This window comes from Lampetra planeri, chromosome 16, assembly GCF_965212315.1.
Source record: "Lampetra planeri chromosome 16, kcLamPlan1.2.h2, whole genome shotgun sequence".
Lineage (NCBI taxonomy): Eukaryota > Metazoa > Chordata > Hyperoartia > Petromyzontiformes > Petromyzontidae > Lampetra > Lampetra planeri.
In genome coordinates this window covers 7,187,409-7,203,586 of record NC_136122.1, presented here as the reverse complement: position 1 = coordinate 7,203,586, position 16,178 = coordinate 7,187,409, and the positions used below count along the sequence as shown (strand labels likewise).

Below are 16,178 nucleotides of genomic sequence, written 5' to 3'. Positions count from 1 at the left end.
TATCTGCAGGTCTCCTACGGTGGATTCACAAAATACTAATGATTATTATGACTGTTATTAACCAGGCATGTGGCTCTTTAGTAGCGAGTAGGTCGATGAGTTCACATTTTATTTAGGGGTTGACTCGGCGAATCATCACTCCCGGGGTTGTTAAAATAAGTACTACTTCATGTCTAAGTCAGCCGTGGGTTTTCTAAAGATAGATTCACTCCTCCAATAGCAAAGTGGAATTTCCATCAACGAATTGGTTTAACCAGGAGATGAATTACCGACGAGGTAGGACAACATTACGGCACATTGATTAAAGCCATGCAAAGTAGGCCAGTGAGACGGCAAAGTCATAATCAGAATATTTATTGCCACTGGAGGAATCCGATGAGCTATAAAGCTCTTTTTTTCTAAGGATGTCCAGTAGTCCGTCGTCTTATGAGGGCGGCCACCGCTGCTGCCCTCCTCCGCAGATGGCGCGCGGCGTGTGTGCCCCCGCCCCGCGCGGGTGCGGAACGCGAGCTGGCGCGCGGCTCGTGTTGCGCGCCGCCCCGGGCGGTCCCGGCTCCCGGCGCCCGCGGCTGAGCGGAGGTGCGGAGGTGCGGCCGGATGCCCGCCCGTCTCCGCTGGGCGTGGGCGCAGCGAGCCTCGTGTAATTGATGACGACTGTCGGTGACATGTTCTGCCGAGAGCACCGTCTCTCGGCGGCTGTGCGGGGCGCCTGTTAAGGGTCGCAGAGCTGACCTAGCGGGAGGGCTCGCGGAGCCAAGCGGAGGCATCGAGACGCGTGCGCAGCTGCCTGCCTCTGCAGCAGGGTTGGAGCATCTTCTTGGTTCTTTCGGTAAAGTCACGTAGAAGGGAAATAATAAAATAATAAAAATAAAACATAATAAAATAATTCTCACGAGGTTTCGGCCACATTCAGATGCTGTCTCCCCGACAGACCTGGTCTTCACCTGAGGACGGCTGCTTGCGTTGTGGCCGAAACGTCGTGAGAATGTTATTTTATTATGTTTTATTTTTATTCTTTTATTATTTCCCTTCTACGTGACTTTACCGAAAGAACCACGAAGATGAATCCCTGCAGTCACGAAAGCTTTAAATCGAAATTAAGGGTTGGAGCATTTTGTCTCCTCTTTCCGTGGCTTTGGAACTCCCATCTTTCCTCTGGCTTTTAAACCGTGTGTAACCTGACTCGCTGTCACACTCGCCTACTTGTCCTCTGCCCTAGCTCTGTGTGTTGCTGGCTGCTTTGCATGATCTATGAAAAAGAGCTTCATGGCTCATCGGATTTCTCCAGTATGAATTAATATTCTGATTCTGATCAACTTTGGGCGATGGCAAAAGTGGTTTGTGCGCAGTGCTATGAGCCTGACAAACCCGAGTTTAATTTCCAGCAACGGCTCGCGTATGTGGAGAGTAGCTCTGTTCACCAACCCACATTGACTGGGTGGGGTGAAGGTTTGGTCACAAATTCTAGATTTGAAATTTTCGTGACTGCAAGGGTCCATACTCTTTGTTTTTTTTCGGTAAAGTCACGTAGGTAAAAAAAGAAGAAAATAAATTTATTTTTTAAGAAGAAAATAAAATAAATTTACTTTTTATTTTATTTTTTTACTTACGTGACTTTACCGAAAAAACCAAAGAGTATGGTCACAAAACCTATGGAACTTCATGCATGAATAACAGAAACTTGACCAAAAAGTATGAGGAGGCCTTCATCCAGCAGTAGATTTACAATTGGCTTAAATATATATTTTTCAATATGCGACCTGGCTACAATTCAGCGATCACTCGTAAATGTCCAGGAATATTGCGAGGAAGCATTTTAATAGGACTTGCAATAACCTCTCTTCAAAGGCACTCACTGCTGTTGCCTATTAGCAATAATCTTGGGGATTGTAAATATTTCTTTAGGATTCTTCTGTGTCTCCGGTCTGCTATTGAAATGCATTTAGATAGACATTCCATTTGGTTGTTTACTTAGCTCCAGGGTACCAGACTTGAAGACTCTCATGGTCAGATTAGTAGGAAAACCAGAAGGACAATAAATCAGTATAGACCAACACTCTTAAGGCAGGGCCTTGTTAAAATTATATACGTAGAAATAAATAACAATGTAGTTGTCTGGAAGTGGTCATGACAGAGAGTCGTAAAATACGGACAACTATTGGAAGTTAATCAGGCCTCCTTGCTGGCCTCCTGTGGTTTATAATCTGTAATGAGCTGACGGAGATGGAATGATCTGGAATACTTTTAAGGAATTTTTTTTTTTGCGAGATTACTTCAAAGGAGGTCCATATCTATTCCCTGTCAAGTGCCTTCACAGCCCATTCAGTGCGAAAACTGATTTATCACATGGGCTTGGTAAGCTCTTCCCCCTCTGCTCTTCATCCATTTCGTCCAACTTGTATTTTTCTCCCGTTCTTCCACCAGCCAAACGACACGTTCGGTTTCCTTGGAGTAGACTTTGCAATGAGAGATATCTGATTAACATCCTGCAAAGCCATCCCCCATCCATTGTGTTGCTTTATGTTGACCTACCGGGAGCCTCCTACTTGCTTTCGGAGCTGTCTACAAACACGCTGCCCTGAAATGGCCAGCGCAAATTCCTTTCCCCTTGCCAGGGGCGACGTGCGGCTGCATGTTAGCCGGAGCCCAGCGTGATTGCAGGAGCTCCAGCTTCCAGGCATCCTGTTTACTCAGGATATGAACGCGGGGCTCGCAGGGCAGGCGGTGCAGTGCAATTAATCAGGAAGCAATTTGCTTTTTGGAAATTGGCAAATATTTTCAGTCACAGAAGATTGGCTGACCCTTCCCTCTTGTTTTCCTATAGCTTCCCCCCCCCCACCCGAGCCGATGCAGCCAACCGACTTGCACATATACATCCCACCCACCCGGCCTGCCTGCCCAGCCATCGCAGTCTCTCTAATTGAATTTGGGCTTTGCCTGGTTAATTTTAATGGAATAAGCTGGCCGGTGTATAATTAGTTGCAATGGTGATTGTTGCGTTTAACTGGGAACGGCTCCGCCGAGCTTCTGTTCTTTTCTCTGCCATGGATGTTTGGACAAATCCGTTTCGAGCGATGTTTATGAGTGGGAGGAAACAGGAGTGCCCGGAGAAAACCCACGGCCGATTTAGGTGGGGGGGGGGGGTAACACTCAAATGTGGCACGTACTTGCTGTGCTGCCTCCTCCAGGCACCGCCATGTTGACCTGCACACGCATGATTGTTCAATATCTCTGGGATACAACCGTTTGTCCTCAAAGTTGCTGTTTTACAGTTTTCCACTTGCAGAGTAAACATATTCTTTGGGTAAAGTCACATTGATAGGTTCAAATAATATCACAAAAACCTACGACGTTTCGATCGCAACACAAGCATTCGTCATCAGGAACAGTGAGTGAACAATTGAGTTTCAAATACAGAATGTACCTGAAGTAAACCGTAACATTTTATGCTTTTCAAATATTTTTAAATTATGTTACTATAATTCACACTCCTTTGCCAATCCACTGTTGGATGACGGCCTTCCCTATACCATATTACTAAGCGGGTTTTTTTTTAATGAATCCTCACACTGCTCTGTGTGGGTTGGTGAGGGGGAAACCCAGGACCGGTTCGGATAACATTCACCACAGATGGTAGCCGTGGGCTCGGGACCGAACTTGCCGGGTTCATATCGCAGTGCGCTAACCCCGATACCGCAGCCCCACCCGACTCCAGCTGTATTTACCACACACACACTCGGGAACTCGCCACCACACAGGCAGCGGTAGAGTTGATGTTAGTGTGGGACAAATTTCGTTGGGCAGTTTTGTTTGAGACCATGACAAAGTGTCTGTTTATTCGACCTTTGATGATTCACCCGAACGCTCTCCCCACTCGCGATTAGATCAATCGTCATAATTCAAAACGTTTGGTTTACCTTTTCTGCCGGGAGTTTAGCAGCATGGTGTCATGTAGACCCAATTCTTATGAGGTATAACGAATGGTTCTTGAACGCATTGTTCGATACTTGTGTCTCGAGTCCTAGAATTTATTTTAATCAATGAATCTGCATCCTTACACCGATGCTGCTTTTCATGGTGTTCAACTGTGTTTGGACTTAAGCAGCAATTGTGTAGTCCATCGCACCTCTTTCAGACGGCGTCGGGCTGAATTCACTTTGTGATATCATCATGGCTCTTGTTTGTGCTAAAATAATGATGTATAATATATAGATGCTATATAATACAGTGGCTTGTAAAATGTAACTAAGCCCACCCAATTCACTTGGGTTTAATATTACCTTCCGGTTATTGTTGGAAAAGAAAAATGTGACATCCAGACGTGTGAACTTTTGGTTTCAGCCTCTCCGTTTCAAGTGAGATCAGCTCATCATTGTTGTGTGCGTTTTGCTTTCCTGGTCACATTGCAATAAATCCGACGACGGCCCACTGCACATGACCAAACAATCGCCCAGTGCCACACTGAACTTGTATTCATACGGTTTGGTACAGGAGGTTATGTTTACTCGTATAATGACTTACGTGCGATGAAGAAGGACGATTACCCACAACGTTGCCCATTTCTTTTTTCAATTTAAAGCCACAGTGCTATTGATGAGTGTGAATATTTTTATTTTAAACATAAAATATGGAAACGTTCTAGAGAAAGCTACGTTTTATTTCAAAGCCTTTGAGCGTCTCTCGCCAATCTCAAGACGCCCGTCGAATATGTTAACATTGAGTCCATTGCTTCGTTCAAAACGCAGCAACCGATTGTGTTGGTGTACGCGTGAACGTTGACTCCTTTGTAGGAGTTTAAAATCGGATTGTGGTGTGAAGCTGTAATCACTGTATTTGAAAGTAAAAAAAATCCCTCATTTTCAGGAATGCTCTTAACGGTTTTCATAAAGGAAAAGGCAAAATAAACTCCTGTAAAAAAAAAACACCCCACCAGCACAGACTAACATTTGCTGCGGTAGCTTCAATGGCATGTTGGCTAGGGAAGTGCCGAGCGAGGAGAGTGTGTTTTCTGTGCTGTCTTCTCAACGCGTGGGGACGTTTGCTCGAACCAACACGAGGACAAAAAGGCCTTGCTTAATTGAACCGAGCTGTTCTAACAAAACGTCTGCATTCTTGAACAACTCCGCTGTGTCTATGCTCTCTGCAATGCAGGCACCTGGCTGGAAATGACCTCTCCCACCTGGCAGCTGGGACCTTCCTGGGCTTGGAAAAGCTGCGTGTTCTGTAAGTGCTCATTCCATTCCCTTTTGCTTGTTTACGCTGGTGCACATTCATCGGCTTTGTCATTGTCAGCTCTGCTGCCACCGCCGCGGTGTTAACGGTTTAACAAACTGGACTTGCAATGCAGAGGTTGCCTGTTCAATCTCCTGGTGGTGCAAGTTTTTTGTAATGCTCCCCCCCCACACCCCTCCCTCTGTCCACCCAGCAGTAGAAATGGCCTTACCACAGTCAATTGGCAGATGGCGTGCCAGTGGGGTAAAGTGAAGGTTCTACCCACCTCTTCCGATGTGTTTGGCAAACATGCAAGGATAGGGACAAATTCCCTCTCGAGCGGGGGTGGGCTCTCATGAGCTCCGTCTTGTCGAGGCCCTGCCGCCAGCAGCGATGTGAGCAAGCAATTACAGGCCTGCACTTTTACTGCCTTTTTAAAACAGTGTAATCAGAAATTGCTTGGTTTAATGTTTCTGTTTACTCAGAATACGCACAGGGCTGATATTTTAATGTTGAAATTGCGCCCAAAGGCTTCTGCTAGGAGGATTGCAAGCCCATAACGAATAAAGACTGAGCAACCTAAACTCAATTGAAATAGGGGAATCAGTGCTTTAGACTATATTGGCAAGATAGCCATCTCAGGATTTGGAAAAAGTCAGCTGTAATGGAAACCGAGTTGTTAATGAAAATGCACAGGGCTTTCTTTTGATCTTTAAAGTTGGATTCCGCCATGCATTCTCATGCAAATCTTTTTAATCCTCAAATAGCCCAGCCAATAGCATTGTCTTCTTGTCTTCCGACAGACCACATTCGTCAGTATCCGGGCATGTCTAAAAGAGCGGAATTGTGCACAGACACACACAGAGAGAGACACATTTTTAGTACTTTTATATCTGAAGGTATATAATTCGTAAAAAAAAATTACTCCCTCTGTGCTTTTCACTGATCGACGTTAATGTTACGTGTTGACTTGAGATTTCTACGACTACAAACTGTACCTCGTACGATCTCCAGTATTGCGATGCATCTTACTACGTGCTCTCAAGTCCATTGTGTTTTCATTTTTATCTAAATCCTGGCTTTACCCATTTACCACAACACACACAACACACTGAAAGGGAAACTATGAACCCCCCCCCATAGACATGCAGACTGACGATAATTTATTTCTTTCACGGCACTCACGAGGGGTTGTGTGGCTGGAACCACAACCGCTTTCAATCCGCTGCTGGATGGAAGACCTTCCCACGCCGTGTAGGTCACGGAGCTTGTTTGACCAGGCTACTCAGTGCGGGGAGATAAAGGAGGTGATGGGGGGGGGTGCCAGGGGACAGGACAAGTTCTGATATCATCCACCATCGATGTTAGCTCTGACCGGTATTCTAGTCTTGCACTGTTCGTGCGTTTGAGCTATCGAATGGTTAAAGGGTTTGTTGTTGGGTGGTGGGGGGCGGTGGGGCGGCCACGGTCTATGAGAGTGCGAGTCACATGACCACCTTGCCCGCCAGAGGGCTGCGCTTGTGAGCGGCATCTGGCGTGGGCTGTGGGCGCCGCTCCACTTCATTAATCGCGGGCGTTCACTCCTGCGCATTCACAAACAGCCCGCTCGCAGACAGCGCCGTGTCTGTGTTTAGCATTCCTGAGAGGTGCCCACCAGTGACGAGACAGACAAACATCTCCACTTCGTGGTCTGTGTCTATGGGGAACGGTGGCGCAGTGTTTGGTGAAATGTGCGACAAAACCCGGTGTGCCGAGTTCAACTGCCTGCCATGGCTGAGTTCACAAGCGAGTCTTATAAAAAATTTGTCCTCTGCCACCCATCCTCCTCCCCCCTTTGCAACCACATGTGGTGGAATATGGTAAAATCGACATGTGGGGAAGCCTTCATCCAATAGTAGATTGACAGAGGTGGTGGTGCCATCCATACTACCCGTCATGGGATGTGTAGGCCTTAATGTGTTCGCTAACAACACTTTTTCCGACTTTCTATAGGACTATATAAGGGGCTATGTATAGGATGATTTAAGGGATCTTTATTGCATGTGTTTTATGCGTGTAGAAGTTTATATGTAAGGGCCAGGATTTAGAGGAAATAAATAACGAATGGACTTGAGGAGTGCTTAGGAAGATTATATAAGTATCAATTTACTAATACCATGTGAGCAGTCATAACAAAGCCTTTTATTTACATAATTTTATAAATAATGTTGATTAAATATGCAACCGTATACGGGTGCTTATGCCGAGCACTGCGCTGTAACCCCGGTGACCTCGGTTCACTTAGGAGAAATGCAGTACATTAGGGGCAAGCATTATGTAAACCTGTGCCGAGCTTATCCGAGGTCAACTCAACCTTAACCGGGTATGATGTGTGAATAGCAACACTGGGGAGACAAACGTGGCCAAGTATAGTGATGGTCTTACCACCTTTGCTGGCCTTAATAGGTTCTTGCTCACCGAACTTGCCCTTACAGTCTGTTGAGGCTATATGGGGTGCTTTGTCTTTGATATGGGAAAAAACAAACAGTTTTGTAAACCATAATTATAATAATTACTATACAGGAAGAAGGCCTGTATGTATGTATGTTGAACTTCTTCTGCACCGTATGTAGCAAGCCCTGCTAATCGGAGGTGCGGGGGAAGTATAACATGAACAACATCTCCGTGATATCTTCTTCACCATGCTGGCTCGTGCAAGTTTCTGAAGAGGAGGAAGCAGCCAGAATAGATTAAAGTGTCACTCGCCACTGGAGTTAGTGGAGGTTCGGAATTGAACCACGGTGGTCGGATTAATAGCGCAGTGCACGCTAACCACCACGCCGTCGATTCTTCCCTTTTAATATTTTGTTCAAAGTCGTTGCATAATGTATTGCTCAACCCAGTACACTTCTCTGTATTGACATGCTATGCTTCTATCGGGTCAGTTTAATTGCTGAACAAAACCATATATAGCGATGTATTATTCACACATTTTACAAAATGTCTACATTTACGACCACTCGCATGGTGAGGGTTATCCTATTTTATTATCATCATCTTATTAAGTCCTCTCAAGCCCGTTTGTGATCTCATGTCTCTAACGCCTAGCTTCATCCAACAAGAAAATTAAACACAGCTGGATTTTGTTTATCAGTGCATATGGCCTGCTAGCATATGTGAATCAGCAACGGAGACACTGACAAATGAAATGGATCAAAAGCTGAACAGTTTGGGAAGACGCTTGAGAGATGATTGTGTGGAATTACACAGAGAGACAGAAGGATGCGACACGTCGATCAAATACATTAAAAGACATCCATTCAGACTGTTAAGAAAAGTAAGTGGGCTTGGGTAGGACACGTCACTCGAAGGGTCGATAGCTGGTCGTCCAAAACTAACGACAGAGTCGCTGCTCAAAACACACTTGGCACATCTTCTTGGTTCTTTCGGTAAAGTCACGTAGAATGGAAATAATAAAATAATAAAAATAAAACACAATAAAATAATTCCCACGACGTTTCGGCCACAACGCAAGCAGCCGTCCTCAGGTGTAGAACAGGTCTGTCGAGAATCCCTGCAGTCACGAAAGCTTTAATTCGAAATTTACACTTAGCACGTTCACTGCATCGATGGAACATTGAAATCGTCTCTTGCAAGAGAGACATGGATTGTTATGTAGCAAGGCCACGAGGAAATGATGGGGGCTTAGGGGGGAGGCTTTCATTCAGCAGTGGATAGCTCATGGTACATGTTGATGGGTATCTGCATAACCGGCCACTTTGTGCAAGTGACAAAGTGTACTTAGGGTATGGAAGCAATTATATTATTATTGTTGCTATCTCGATGATAAATCGTGACCGAGATCGCAGGGAGCATGGTGGTAATGGCGTGGATAATGACAACACCGATGATGATGCTGATAGGTGTTTTTCCAAAATGTTGTTTGCTGTCTTGGCCGGATGAGCATTCCAGCTTTTAATCCTAGTTCATTTTTATTTGACAATTTTTCTTGGAAGTTATGGGGCGCGTCCTTGGGAGAGCTTAAAGTTACGTAAATAAAATCCAAATTCCTCCACACTACATCTCTAGGAGCGTCTTCCCACCATCCCTCTACAGAAGGTTTGGTTTTAAATTCGATCAGTCTAAACTATACCACACATTATATCACGAGTTGAATAGAATTTAATGAAGAAGCTTACGTTAGGAATTGTGTGCCACTTTCAGGACCTTTTTCACATATGTATATGAAATGGGTTAAAGCTTTCGTGACTGCAGGGATTCATATTCTTGGTTCTTTCGGTAAAGTCACGTAGAAGGGAAATAATACAATAATAATAATTAAAACATCGTGAGAATTTGATTGTTTTATTTTTATTATTTTATTATTTCCCTTCTACGTGACTTTACCGAAAGAACCAAGAATATCTATGAAATGGCTTTATACCTGCAAATAATTTCACTTCGTTCAACATTTTCCGACAAATAAATTTCACAAGCGCTATAATCCTTGAAATTATCTTTCACTTAGTTTCAAACATTGGACTCCTTGAAGCATTTTTTTTTAAACCCTTAAAAACACAAATATCATTCTTTGAGAATGGACCGCACACAAATGTTGACACACGGGGCTGTAATAATTACATTTTATACACGCAAGAAAAACATGGCGTTTGGGCTTGTAAACATTCTTCGAAAAGCCCGCTAAAATAAAGACGATAATGACGTTGCACTTTTCTATTTAAACTCGGCACTGCACCTCTAGCGCCAGTCGCCTCGCGTAATCTCACCGCGATCAGCGTCTTCTGTGCGGATGGACCCACGATTGTTATGTCTTTCACAATCTTGCAGCCGGGCGACCTTAAAGCGGCACTGGGCAAAATCGTGGCAGGGTTGGCGCGTGCCCGGCCTGGGGGTTGGGGGTATTCATTTATTATTTCCTCCCCTCGAAAGGGGGGAACAACTGCACAGGCTCACCCAGTAGCCGGCGTGTCAGCATTTCAAGTAAGGTCACCCGCGCAGATAGCCGCGTGAGGCACAGTGGAATTGTACGATAACAGCAAGAACTCTTTCACTCCTAGCAAACACCGCAGGAGGTGGAGATAACGGCCGATACACAAAGGGCAGCTTTAACATTCGATTGTGCAGACTTGGACACCCCGCGTTCCGCGCAGGGCTACGCTTAGTCCAGAATGCAATGCTTTGTTGAGCACAGCCTGGTGTCAAGTCATTCAAATGTGCTATCTGGTTTTCACTTAACACATGGCATTTCCCGCACATCCGATAAGCACGGTTGGCTCTACGTAAGGTGTGAAAGAAGTTCGACAAACATACGTTGCGGGATAATTTATTTTGTATGCCTGAAAGTCAATCGGCTGATTTGTAGTGTTGACTTGCTGGAGTGAGGCAATTGATCTAAGCTTGTTAACATTCACTTTGGCCACACTAAATGTGCACATTAATAATTGATGAGCAGAAGAATTTACATGCCGTTGTGGATCCGCTGCGGGATGAAGGTCTCTCATGTATCGATCACGGGGGTTGTTTGACCGTACATCATCACACCAGTCGGTGTATGTTACATACAGAGTGGGCAGTGCCTGGGGATGGTGGCATTTGAATATAAATAGATAAAAATACCAAAAACGTAACTTTTACCACTGCTTGGTTCCTGAAGAAGTTCCCAGCACGTGGAGTAAAACATCAGACATCGTACAACCCAAAAACACATTTTGAAAACTTTATTTGTTCTTCAAATCATAAGTAACATTGTGGTATTCTTTGGTTCTTTTCGGTTAAGTCACGTCTAAAAATAAAATAATAAATCAAAATAAAACAACACATTACGACGTTTCGATTGCAACACAAGCAATCATCATCAGGCATAAAAGAAATAGCAACAAAAATCTAACTAGAAAACTATAGACCGACATACAAGCAGACAGACATCACAACGGCACACATAGAGAGGAGTATACAGGCACACGAAAATTAAATAACCTAGTAAAATATTGAAATGTGATGTAATACAACACAGAGAGTCGGTTAACACACAATTAACGCATGGCCTGGTTGACTACGTGTTTCAAAATTTGCTAAGTTAGAATTTTAAGTGTGAGCAACAAATATCTAACTAGAAAACTATAGACAGACATACAAGCAGACAGACATCACAACGGCACACAGAGAGAGGACACAAATCGGCTGTGTGAGCAACAAAAATCTAACTAGAAAACTATAGACAGACATACAAGCAGACAGACATCACAACGGCACACAGAGAGAGGACACAAATCGGCACAAAGAGATGGTCGTTTCTGTGACGGTCCCTTAAATATAGAGAGGAGGGGGAGGGGACGGGGGGAGGGAGAGGGCGGGGAGATCAATGGGTGCACGCCAACGTACTCCTATTGTAAGTGAGATGATAGACGCGGCACGGGAGGCAAACCTGAAAATTAGGACAAACGCGGCACGGGAGGCAAGCCTGAAAATTAGGAGACAAGCACACGAAAATTAAATAACCTAGTAAATTATCGAAATGTGATGTAATACAACACAGAAAGTCGGTTAACACACAATTAACGCATAGCCTGGTTTATTACATGTTTCAAATTTGATAAGTTTAAAACTTCCCCGTAGAATAATTCCTGCAGTCACGAAAGCTCCCAAATTAAGATTGAACCACTTCTACGGGGAAGTTTTAAACTTATCCTTTTTTCTTTCTGGCTATTTGTTATCTCTTCCTGTGTCCTCTCCTTGAAATTTCACACTTAAAATTCTAACTTAGCAAATTTTTAAACATGTAATAAACCAGGCTATGCGTTAATTGTGTGTTAACCGACTTTCTGTGTTGTATTACATCACATTTCGATAATTTACTAGGTTATTTAATTTTCGTGTGCTTGTCTCCTAATTTTCAGGCTTGCCTCCCGTGCCGCGTTTGTCCTAATTTTCAGGTTTGCCTCCCGTGCCGCGTCTATCATCTCACTTACAATAGGAGTACGTTGGCGTGCACCCATTGATCTCCCCGCCCTCTCCCTCCCCCCGTCCCCTCCCCCTCCTCTCTATATTTAAGGGACCGTCACAGAAACGACCATCTCTTTGTGCCGATTTGTGTCCTCTCTCTGTGTGCCGTTGTGATGTCTGTCTGCTTGTATGTCTGTCTATAGTTTTCTAGTTAGATTTTTGTTGCTCACACAGCCGATTTGTGTCCTCTCTCTGTGTGCCGTTGTGATGTCTGTCTGCTTGTATGTCTGTCTATAGTTTTCTAGTTAGATATTTGTTGCTCACACTTAAAATTCTAACTTAGCAAATTTTGAAACACGTAGTCAACCAGGCCATGCGTTAATTGTGTGTTAACCGACTCTCTGTGTTGTATTACATCACATTTCAATATTTTACTAGGTTATTTAATTTTCGTGTGCCTGTATACTCCTCTCTATGTGTGCCGTTGTGATGTCTGTCTGCTTGTATGTCGGTCTATAGTTTTCTAGTTAGATTTTTGTTGCTATTTCTTTTATGCCTGATGATGATTGCTTGTGTTGCAATCGAAACGTCGTAATGTGTTGTTTTATTTTGATTTATTATTTTATTTTTAGACGTGACTTAACCGAAAAGAACCAAAGAATAATTCCTGCAGTCACGAAAGCTCCCAAATTAACATTGTGGTAATTGAAATATGCGTTTAATTCCAAAATACATGTTTTAAGTCCGTAAATTATTCTGTCTTTTGGACTTGGGCAATGCAAACCCTGGACCGGTTGCAACCTTTCTCAGTTTCATCAGCAGTATATGGTCCCATTTCGATTTAAAGCTTTTGTGACTGCAGGGATTCATCTTCTTGGTTCTTTCGGTAAAGTCACGTAGAAGGGAAATAATAAAAAAAAACATAATAAAATACAATTCTCACGACGTTTCGGCCACAACGCAAGCAGCCGTCCTCAGGTGAAGAACAGGTCTGTCGGAAAGACAGACCTGTCCTCAGGTGAAGAACAGGTCTGTCGGAAAGACAGACGCTGTCTTCACCTGAGGACGGCTGCTTGCGTTGTGGCCGAAACGTCGTGAAAATTGTATTTTATTTTGTTTTATTTTTATTATTTCCCTTCTACGTGACTTTACCGAAAGAACCAAGAAGAGGAGTATATGGTCCATTAAGCAAACGACCCTGTTTTTTTCTGGCGCTATAGGCAAGAGCACTTTGCCATGCACAGAAACCGAGGACAAATTGTACGGATATCTATTACCGGAACGTGTTGGAAATTTTTATTTCTTTAGTTAATGCTCATTATTTTTTAAATAGTTTTTTTGGCTTCGGTTAACAGAATAATTGTTTGTGCTATGACGGTCAGTTCAGTTTCACATCTCAAAAATAACACCGCACTCCTGTGATCGCATTAAGTGAGCTTGTTACACTGTGATTCTATTGCTTTTAAGCATCGATTCACACAAGGGATCTTCTTTGCCCGAGTCATAAAACTGAAATAAAAACCTAATCGGTTTCTCTGCGGAGGCAAATTTATAGCTGTGCAACAAAAGTCTGAACTGGATCAAATCTTTTGCTTGCTCGAAACTTAAGATCCCCCCCACCCCCTCAATGAATGATGACATAGAATTTGACGGCATGCACAGGGTGAATACAAACGCGTGATGATACTTGGCTGGATTATTAAACTCAACAAAATCTATCAATTATAAACTTTGCAGGTCAAATCCGAGGTTCTAATCCGTGTTCTCAAGTGTGTGAAGTTGGTCTCCAGCCATCAGTGGCCATACAATAGGCTCACCATTTTACATTCCTCAATTGGCTAGATTTCAGCCCTGAGAATAAAAAATACGATTTTTACTGCCATGCGGCAAACATTTATCTGCGCAGGGAGTGTGGGGAATAGTGCAGAACCCCCATAGTTTGTGGAAAAAATATGGATATCAGAATTTAGTTCTGATGTCTTGATGTTCTTATATGGGCCCCTTCTCTAGCGCAGGGTGAGCCACTGCTCATGGGGAGGGTTGTGCACGGTCGGTTTGTCTTTTTTATGTTCCACAAATAGAACAATTGGAATGAGAATATTTAAAAGTAAAATCGGTCTTGATGAATTTCGATTTAAAGCTTTCGTGACTGCAGGGATTTATCTTCTTGGTTTTTTCGGTAAAGTCACCTGAAGACGGCTGCTTGTGTTGTAGCCGAAACGTCGTGAGAATTATTTTATTATGCTTTATTTTTATTATTTTATTACTTCCCTTCTACGTGACTTTACCGAAAAAACCAAGAAGACGGTCTTGATGAGTTTTGATCTGGCTATAGGTGTACTCAACAAAAAGCATGCAAACATTGATGCAAGTACTAACAAAATGTTGGGTATAGTAGCACATGTTACATGCAATTAGCCAAACATCTCAAAGCAGAATCCTCATGGCTAAGGTTTCTTTAGACTTAGTATGCATTTTAGTTGGAAAATATTTCATAATAATACTACACAGCGATACACTGATAACGGCACCATGAGAAATGGAAGGCTATGAGGATTTTTTGTGGCCTACTTTTCTATGTTGGCCAAACATCTTTGTAGAGGTGGGAGTGCCCACACTTTCCCCCACCACATGCCACCCGCCCATGAATTAAGTGTAGCGTGTACCAATTTATACCGCTCGGTGGACAGAGACCCCGGGGCATTTAAATTGTCACTCCGGGTGATTGAACCGGCGACCTCTGGATGGAAAGTCCATTGTCCTAACCGTTACACTGTGACGAAATGTAAAGCATGCGAAGCACATTAAATTACGATGACGATTGCATTTGTCCTTGTGTGTTGGGTGCAGGATGCTGCAGAATAATCAGCTGAAGATGTTCCCCACGGAAGCCCTGCGTGACTTGCCCTCTCTCCAGTCGCTGTACGTCTGACAGCGTCACATTGCTCACAACCCCATGCTCTTCGTGGCCATTCCCATCACTTTTCATACGAGCGTATACTTATACACACGGATCCCACTTCCTGGCTCTACCATTGATGATTATCTGAATCAGTCCTGGGCTTCCCATAGGTCGCCTCGGCCTCACTATGAGTACTTAGTCTGTGCGGTGCGTATGCATCGTCATTTGGGAGACAAAGGCGGCCGAGCGTGGTGCTGGCCACCCACCCACCCCCCTCGTGTGCCGTGCCGGCCTTCATAGTTGCTCGCGAACAGCGCTTGACCCAAGAGTGTAAAGTCTATAAGGGGTTGTCTCTGCTGACGCTTCCCCTGTACATTGATACATAATATACGGAAGTGGAGGCTGGGTTGCTGTTGCACTGCGATACGATCCCAGAGGCCCGGGTTCATTTCCTGGCCATGCACATCATTGGCAATCGGTGTCTAAACTCGGCCTGAGGCTCCCAAAGAGCGCTTTTCAGCCTAAACCGGAGAGCACCTGGTGTAGTGTCAACATGAGCACTCGCGAGAAATATGTGGCTGGGTGCGGTGCTGCTCCCACACCTACTTCCTCGTATGTCACGCTAGCCTTAATAGACACTTGCTAACATCCACGTACCTCAACAGATTATTACATTACATGTGATATTTTTGCATCATGTGTACAATCAAACTAATAATAATGATTATAAAAATGGAAGCTGATTAACCCACAAGGGTGTTTTTTGTGGGCGTAAAAGGCAAGGGCGCAGCCCTGCAATTGCTTGCTCACACCACTGCTGGTGGAAGCGCCTCTACCCAGAGCGAGCACTAGAGAGCCCCTGTAAGAGGGTATTTGGCCTACTCTTCCTCACTCGCCACATGTCTAGGAAGAGCTGGGAGCACCTACGCGTTTTGTGGTCGCAGCTGCCAAACAGTACGATGTGAAGGGAAACAAGTGTGTCGTGGGAGGCAGATGCAATGCAGGGTCGTACATTACAAACCGCACACACCGTGTGTGGCCTGCGCACGCTTCAGGAGCTGGAGTAGCTGTCCGAGCAAAGCTTTGCACCTTACAACCCAGACAAGTGCCCCCTATAGCATGT

General features: G+C 44.2%; 1 protein-coding gene across 2 annotated transcripts in view; it reads left to right on the top strand.

The window, feature by feature from the left end:
• LOC144722977 (leucine-rich repeat-containing G-protein coupled receptor 5-like) overlaps window positions 1–16,178 on the top strand; it is a 96,605-nt gene that overhangs the window by 46,129 nt on the left and 34,298 nt on the right. For both annotated transcript variants that reach the window (XM_078601447.1, XM_078601448.1), the window contains 2 exons: window positions 5,152–5,223; window positions 15,004–15,075. In XM_078601447.1, coding sequence (XP_078457573.1) covers window positions 5,152–5,223; window positions 15,004–15,075 — 144 coding nt within the window. The remainder of the gene's footprint in view (window positions 1–5,151; window positions 5,224–15,003; window positions 15,076–16,178) is intronic.